The sequence below is a fragment of the Phycodurus eques genome, chromosome 2 (assembly GCF_024500275.1).
Source record: "Phycodurus eques isolate BA_2022a chromosome 2, UOR_Pequ_1.1, whole genome shotgun sequence".
Taxonomy (NCBI): Eukaryota; Metazoa; Chordata; class Actinopteri; order Syngnathiformes; family Syngnathidae; genus Phycodurus; species Phycodurus eques.
Genome location: NC_084526.1, coordinates 3,063,198 through 3,071,654, shown reverse-complemented (window position 1 = coordinate 3,071,654; position 8,457 = coordinate 3,063,198). Strand labels below are relative to the sequence as shown.

The 8,457-nt window shown below is 46.9% G+C and overlaps 1 protein-coding gene across 2 annotated transcripts; it reads right to left on the bottom strand.

Annotated features, from left to right (window-relative positions):
* Positions 1 to 537: 537 nt before the first annotated feature.
* On the bottom strand, positions 538 to 7,711 carry LOC133418113 (H-2 class I histocompatibility antigen, Q9 alpha chain-like). 2 transcript variants are annotated; one of them, XM_061706496.1, is made up of 7 exons: positions 7,538 to 7,711; positions 6,799 to 7,065; positions 6,403 to 6,681; positions 4,881 to 5,189; positions 4,557 to 4,670; positions 4,445 to 4,462; positions 538 to 4,196 (listed from the first exon to the last, which is right to left on the bottom strand). In XM_061706496.1, the coding sequence occupies exons 1-7, from the start codon at positions 7,605 to 7,607 to the stop codon at positions 4,144 to 4,146; spliced, it is 1,110 nt and encodes a 369-aa protein (XP_061562480.1). In that variant the 5' UTR covers positions 7,608 to 7,711; the 3' UTR covers positions 538 to 4,143. The 2 variants fall into 2 exon arrangements, with proteins under 2 accessions (XP_061562480.1, XP_061562489.1); XM_061706505.1 differs by lacking the exon at positions 7,538 to 7,711 and adding an exon at positions 7,461 to 7,482.
* Between the last annotated feature and the right edge of the window lie 746 nt (positions 7,712 to 8,457).

The following is an 8,457-nucleotide window of genomic DNA, read 5'->3' as shown; positions in this document are numbered from 1 at the left end:
GAAAGTGCGTCAGCGATTTTGGCTCTCCTTGCGCACATGCCGAGGGCATTACACACCTTAATTGCGGCAATTTGTTTTCCACAAGCGGCGGTGTATCCAAAGATTGCTCTTAACTCTAGGAGAACACCACAAAGAGTGCCCCAGCACCAGCACTGAAATGTTAACATTTGGGCCTCGTGAGCGTCAGGAAGGGTCATCAAAGTCCAAAGAACATCGGGAGCCGCGCAAAGTCCATGTGCGCGTCCTCAACACGTGCGGTAGCCAGACGTGTCTTGCTCAGGTTTTCGACCTTTCTCAACTTCTCGGAGAGCTCCACAACGCCGTCGGTAGCTGCGGGAGCCCCAAGTCACACATTTGCTAAATGAAGGCGTTTAAATTGCCAGAAGACTTTTAACATTGCACTCGCACGGCAACATTCATTTGAGGGCAGTAGTGCTGGACTTGTCAATGTTAGAGACGTTCTCATCCACACTGAAAGGGAAGGCGAGACCTGATGCTTAACAACCACAGCAGTGTGTCAAATATTCATGTAGCATTCATTATTTTATTTTTTTTACACTATTGATTACAGTTTGCAATTCTCACTGTTGAGAAGTTTGCAATTCTCACTGTTGCATATTTTTTTCAATTTCAACTCTCAAACGCTCGCCTAACTTTTACGCAGACTTCAACGTTTTGTGTCAAGTGCGTTCGTGTTTGTGCTACGTTGTCAAGTGAGAAGCCCTCGCTTCGTCGCAGCATGGCAGGCCGTGCCGTGGCAGGCCGTGCTTCCGCAGACGCCGCAGGAAGTACATCCTCTGCTAGGCATTTTTGAGGACTGAGTTGATGTTGATCGCCCACTTCAGGTCCTGAGAGACTGTAATTCCCAGGAACTTGAAGGTCTTGACGGTTGGCACAAGGAAGCTGGACAGCGTGAGGGGAAGCTGTGGGGAAGGATGCCTCCTGAAGTCCAGGATCATCTCTACAGTCTTGAGCATGTTCAGCTCCAGGTTGTGCCTGCCGCACCGCAGCTTCAACTGCTCCCCTTCCTGTCGATATTCAGACTCGTCAACGTCCTTGATAAGGCCGATGACAGTGGTGTCATCTGCAAACTTCAGGAGTTTGACAGCCGGGTACATTGAGGTGCAGTCGTTCGTGTAGACAGAGAAGAGCAGCGGAGAGAGGACACAACCTTGGGGCGCCCCAGTGCTGATGCTGCGTGTGGATGAGGTGGCCTCGCCTAGCCTGACCTGCTGTGTCCTGCCCGTCAGAAAGCTGTAAATCCACTGGCAGATGGCAGGTGAGACGCTGAGCTGAAGTCCACGAACAGGATCCTCGCGTAGGCCCCTGCACTGTCGAGGTGTTCTAGGATGCAGTGCAGTCCCATGTTGACTGCATCATCCGCAGACCTGTTCGCTCGGTAGGCAAACTGCAGGGTGTCCAGCAGGGGACCTGTGACGCTCTTGAGGTGGTCCAGCACGAGAGGTTCAAAGGACCTCATGACCGCAGATGTCAAGGCAACTGGCCTGTAGTCATTTAGACCCGAGATTGTGGGTTTCTTGGGGACTGGAATGATGGTGGAGCGTTTGAAACAGGATGGTACTTCGCACAGTTCCAGAGATCTATTGAAGAGCTGTGTGAAGACCGGAGCGAGCTGGTCCGCGCAGACTTTGAGGCAGGATGGGGACACATGGTCTGGGCCTACCGCTTTGCTAAGCTTTTGTTGTTTGAAGATGCGTCTCACATCCTGTTCGTGGACGGTTGGAGGTGTGGCTGGGTGGGTGTGGGGTGTGAAAGTGTCCTTTTCAAATCAGCAGTAGAAGGTATTCAAGTCGTTGGTTAGTGTGCTATTGTTCCCAGCTTGGGGGGATCGTCGCTTGTAATCGGTCAGCGATTGGAATGCATGCCAGACTGATTTAGAGTCGTTAGCGCTAAACTGGTTTTCCAACTTTGCTGCATAGTTCCTCTTTGCAATGTTAATTTCTTTAGTCAGCTGGTTTCTAGCTCGATTATACAGGGCCCTGTCCCCGCTTTGATATGCGTCCTCCTTAGCTTGGCGAAGTTGCTTAAGTTTGGCAGTAAACCACGGCGTGTTGTTATTGAATGTGCTAAATCACTTTGTTGGTACACAAACCGCTTCACAGAAACTGATATAGGATGTGACAGTGTCCGTATATTCACCCAGGCTGCCGGCTGAATTTTCAAAGACACTCCATTCTGTGCAGTTCTATCTTTGCTTCAGTGGTCCACTTTTTCACTGTTTTCACTGTAGGCTTCGCGCATTTAAGTTCTTGCCTGTATGTCGGTATTAAGTGAATTAAGCAGTGATCAGACGAGCCCAGGGCTGCACGAGGTATAGCACGGTATGCGTTTTTTAGCGTAGTATAGCAGTGGTCTAAAATGTTATTTTCCCTGGTGGGACAGCCAATGTGCTGCTTGTATTTAGGGAGTTCGTGGTTGAGTTTAGCTTTGTTAAAGTCCCCGAGAATAATGAGGGGTGAGTCCGGGTGTTTTTATTTCAATTTCGTTTTACTTGTTCGGCGAGCGTTAGCAGTGCGGCGTTCGTGTTAGCTTGAGGCGGAATATAGACGTCAGCGAGAATGAATAATGAGAACTCACGAGGCGAGTAGAATGGCTTTCAGTTCAAAAACAGCGACTCCCAATGCGGGCTGCAGTGTGTGCTGAGCTCCGTGACGGCTGTACACTATTTCTCGTTGCTATAGAAGCATATCCCGCCGCCTTTTGTTTTCCCCGATGATTCCATGTCGCGGTCTGCCCGGTGAAGATGGAAGACGGGAAGCATGAAGCATCGGGTACGGCGTCACAAAGCCAAGTCTCCGTAAAGGACAGGGCGGCTGAACGTCCGAAGTCTTTACTGGTCTTTATCAGAAGATGAAGCTCGTCCATTTTGTTGGGTAGGGAGCGTAGATTCGCGAGGTGGATGGACGGAAACGCCAGTCTGTATCCTCTCTTGCGGAGTTTCACCTGGCGCTTCTCTTTGTGGCGTCGGCTTTGCCTCCATGCGCTAAAGACCGTGGTTGCTGCTCTGGTGAGTAACTCAGGGGAAAAAACTGAGCGGATTTGCGAAAGTTGGTGAAAGAAAGTCAGGAGTAGCCTCCTTGATGGTGAGCAAATCTCCCCTTGTGTAAGTGAGTCGTGTAATGTCTCCAAAGACGAACGAAAAACACAAAAACAAACAATACTAGAGAGCGCGTAACCGAGGCGACCACATGGGAAGGCACCATCTTGATTGTCCATAACGAACACCATGTTCAAGCATAAGGGTGTCCACACGTGCACTTGGCACCAGGACACCCTAGGTCGCAGTTCGATGATCGACTTTGTGGTCGTGTCATCAGACTTGTGTTCGCATGTCTTGGACACTTGGGTGAAGAGAGGGGCGGAGCTGTCAACTGATCACCACCTGTTGGTGAGTTGGCTCCGATGGTGGGGGAAGATGCCCGTCCGATGTGGCAGGCCCAAATGTATTGTGAGGGTCTGCTGGGAATGTCTGGCAGAATCCCCTGTCAGAGGAGTATCGACTCCCACCTCCGACAGAACTTTGCTCATGTTCCGGGGGAGGCGGGGGACATCGAGTCCGAGTGGACCATGTTCCGCGCTTCCATTGCTGAAGCGGCCGACCGGAGCTGTGGCCGTAAGGTAGTCCGTGCCTGTCGTGGCGGCAATCCCCGAACCCGTTGGTGGACACCAACGGTGAGGGATGCCGTCAAGCTGAAGAAGGAGTCCTATCGGGCCTTTTTGTCCTGTGGGACTCCTGAGGCAGCTGATGAGTACCGGCTGGCCAAGCGGAATGCAGCTTTGGTGGTCGCTGAAGCAAAAACTCGGGCGTGGAAGGAGACTTCCGGACGGCTTCGAGGAAATTCTGGTCCACCATCTGGCGTCTCAGGAGGGGGAAGCAGTGTACCATCAAAACTGTGTATAGTGGGGATGGGGCGCTACTGACCTCGACTCGGGCCATCGTGAGTCAGTGGGGAGAATACTTCGAAGACCTCCTCAATTCCACTGACACGCCTTCCCATGAGGAAGCAGAGTCTGTCTCTAGGAGAGCACTAAAGAGTGCCCCAGCACAAGCATTGAAATGTTCACATTTTGCCCTCGCCACGTGCGCGTCCTCAACGCGTGCTGTCGGCAGACGTGTCTTGCTCAGGTTTCGACCTTTCTCAACTTCTCGGAGAGCGCCACACCCCCGTCGGTAGCTGCGGGAGCACAAAGTCACACATTTGCTAAATCAAGGCGTTTAAATTGCCAATATTCATATCGTTTCAACTTTCCAGTTTAAATGATGAGTACTGACAATTAGAAACACTTTTAAGGTGGCATCAATAGCTCACAGTTTTTCACGACAAGCATCAGGGCTCGGTGCTTCTCCCCCCGCGAATAGCGGTGGTTTACTCTAAATGCTAAAAGTTGGAACATGGAAGTAAATAGAAAAGGTTTGACTTACAAGCTGGACCGTAATCGTCTGAAATGAAAGAGGAACAAATGTGCTTTTACTTCTTTTGACCGATGGCAGAAGGCAAAAAAATGCTTTCTTGGGAAATATCTGTGTCCCTCACCACGTTTGCATTTGTGGCGCGTGACGATGACGACGATCGCTATGACGACCACCAGAGCCGCCGCCACCACCAACGGGGCAACGACGGCGACGATTTTCTTTTTCTTTTCCTCTTCTTCACAAAAACAAGAGTGGAAAACAGTGTGTGACGAAGAGGAAACATTTATGACGATGTCGTCGGACAGAGATTGGAAAGGAGACAGACAGAGTCAAAAACATGGAAAACAATAAGCAGCAGTGTCCAGGACAGCAAGGCGAGCAAAGACCAAAATCCAACATGCTTATTTCGAGGACACGACAATTCAACTTAATGTTTGTTCCTCACCTTCATTGCGTTCGTTGCTCAGGATGTTTCTTCTCTCCAGTTTGGTGACAATTTCATCCTTGACACCAGACAGTTGAAACACACATTCGTATTGGCCCTCCACCTCGGCCGTCAGCTCCGCTTTCAGGTCCACCGTCATCTGGAAGGTTCCGTCGTGGTTGGGGAGGGTCCGGCCGAGTTCCACGTGCTCGTGGAGCTGCTCCCCGTCTCTCCTCCAGAAAAGGTCGGCTGTGTCGGGGTAAAAACCCGACGCGTGGCAGGTGACCGGGGAGGACGCCGTCTTCTGGAGGAGCGACACCTTTGGAAGCTCTGCACAGGAAGTGACAACATACCAACGGAGAAGAAAAGGATGTTTCTATAACGGGGTTTAACGTTTAAGTACAGTGAAAGTCTGCATATATTCGCAGTTTTTTCATTTATTTTAATTTTTTTTGCAACCCACCTAAAGTAATATATTGTGCTTTGACGCCATCTTTTGGCATTTGGGTGTCAAGGAACTATGTTGACATGAGTTGATGAGATTCACTGAGATACAAATTGTGCTTCACCATCATCTTGTGGCCTTCAGGTGTCAAGGAACCATGTTGAAGTGAGTTGAAGAGTTTAATTTCGACAAAAATAGTGCTATAGAACCATCTTGGTGTCAAGCAACTACGTTGAAGTGAGTCGAGTCATTTAGACAAAAATAGTGCTTTGCCGCCATCTTTTGGCATCTTAGTATCAAGGAACTATGTTAGAGTGAGTTGAGGAGTTGAATTTTGACAAAAGTAGTGCTTTGTCACCATCCTGTTGCATCTTGGTGTCAAGGAACTTTGTTAAAGTTGAGTTGAGGTCTTTAATATAGAAAAAAATGGTGCTTTGCTGCCATCTTGGTGTCAACAAACTATGTTGAAGTCAGTTGAGGAGTTTCATTCAGATAGGACTCATGCTTTGCTACCATCTAGTGGTATCTCGGTGTCAAGGAACTTTGTTAAAGTGAGTTGAGGTGTTTAATATAGAAAACAATTATGCTTTGCTGCCATCTTGGTGTCAACAAACTATGTTGAAGTCAGTTGAGGAGTTTCATTCAGATAGGACTCGTGCTTTGCTCCCATCGAGTGGCATCTCCGTGTCAAGGCACTCTTGGAGTGAGTTGATGAGTTTTATTTACACATAAATAATGCTCTGCTGCCCTCTTGGTGTCAAGCAACTATGTTGAAGTGAGTTGAGGAGCTCCATTTCGACAAAAATAGAGCTTTGCCACGATCTTGGTGTCAAGGAACTATGCTGAGGTAAGTTGAGGAGTTTAATTTCAAAGTCATTAAAGTTCCTTCTTGAGGGTTATTATCTAACAAGTGACTCATCTCAACACTTTTACTGCAATTGCCAAGAAAATGAATCAACATTTAATATAATTTACCATTTGGACTGCTTGGTGATGAAAACCATCCCTCATGTCACTCTCCTCTTCATCTCTGTACTGCACCCTCCTCGGCTGACGATAGCAACATGTAACAATGTGTGTAACAACAGGAAATTCTACCTGTTCTCATTAGGACGTTCCTCCCGTAGTTCACAAGCTTCTTCAGCATAGAAGGGCAAATCTCAGTGTAGTAGTGCTTCCTGTATTCTTTTCGAGCCTCGTCGCGGTCCCACTTGAGTTTGGTGATGAAAGCTTGTTGTTTCGCCGCGACGTAGGTCATCGTCTTGGTGTCCAATGAGATGAAGTCTTCCCCGTCGTAGCTGTGCTGATTCCAACCGTCCACGTCGCCGTTCTCATCATTCCATTCACAGCCAAACATCCACTGGAGAATGTGAACACCTGAGAGAAACGCACCACCATTTTTTATTTTTTTTTCACCCAAAGTTGACCATCGATGACTCGTTACTGGAAAAATCGCCACTATATATTTCAACGGAACGTTGGCAGTAAACAAACCTCCCGTATGGTTGAAGCGCTTCCTGGCAATTCCGATGTTGACTTGGAAGACGTTCTCATTGACGGCATTTCTCTGCGTCTCCGTCTCCCAGTAGTCGGGATCGTCGGCGGTGATTTTCTCCATCCAGTCCTGCTTGGCTGCCGCTTTCTTGCTGTCGCTGTCATAGTGGATGAACTCCACCCTGTCCACGTAACCCACCTCCATGTACGCCGGGAAGGCCGAAATTTTAGTTGACGCTGTTCGGAAATACTTCAACGTGTGAATCACTAAAAGAAAAAAATTTCAATGTGTTACTGATTTAATGCTCATTGTTGCACTTGGAATTTTGACACCACAAACTTGAACTTGTTTTGGTAACTGCTTCAATTCCAATACGCACTTACTTTGTCGTTGAAAAATAAAAACTACATAACAATATTTGAATTACATTTTTTGTACAGCATTATATGCTCTTGATTGGTGCTGAAATGTTATTTTATGTTCATGTCTACAACAGGGGTGGAGTAGAGCCACGCCCATCCCTGTCAACTTTCTTTGACTTTCACTTTCACTTTACTACTATTGGTGAATACAGTACGGTATATGCGACAACTCCAGTACAAGCTACTGACGTTGACATTTTACGTACTACATAACAATACATTTGGATATGGTAGCGTACCCCATTGTGCGACTGATTCCAGTTTACATACAACTTCATTTTCCATACACTGCCAGTGATAACGTCGGTAAACGTACCAGGCGTCACGCTCTGAATTTGCAAATCCACGATTAGGAATAAAAGCGACTTCACGATCATGATCATCATAAATAATATTGTTTAAAAAAAAAAAAAAAATAGAAGAAGCTATTTGCTACTTTGTCACAGAAAGAAAGACAAAAAGTTGCAGCAGCGTCATTGTGGGGGCAACCGGAAATACAACAACAAACCGGATGTGATGTAAGATTGTACGGCAACGCTCCTTGGTCAAAATACAAAATAACTTTAAAAACCTTATTTAAAAAAATAATAGATTTAAAATTAAATTGCTTAATGTATAATTTTTACCTATCACACAGTGTGACAAGCAGATGATACTTTAATTCTTTGTGAATTCTAAAAGATGAATGCCAGAGCTTCTATTAAGACACCGGGAAACTGTTTAAAGTGGTGAAAAATGACATTACATTCAATTAAACTGAAAATAGTGAGGATAAGCGGTGCAGAAAATGGATGCATGGGTAAACTCTCAACCTTTAAAAATGTTCCTTTTTTTTTTTGCTGACATCATCAGAGGGTTGTCCCTTACCTTTCCTTTCATTTCATATTTGTCAAGTCATCAGAATCAGAATCAGAATCAGAATCAGAATCATCTTTATTTGCCAAGTATGTCCAAAACACACAAGGAATTTGTCTCCGGCATTCTAGAACGCATCACGTTGTCTTTCCATGCAGGATGAAAACTAAACTACCACATCATTTTTGTTTTGGGAAGAAACCGGAGTACCTGGAGAAAACCCACACAGGCACGGGGAGAACATGCAAACTCCACACAGGCGAGGCCGGATTTGAACCTGGGCCCTCAGAACTGTGAGGCAGATGTGCTAACCAGTCATCCACCATTCCACCTAACTGAGGAATGAATTGTTATACTTGCTGAGTGGTTATGGGAACTGAT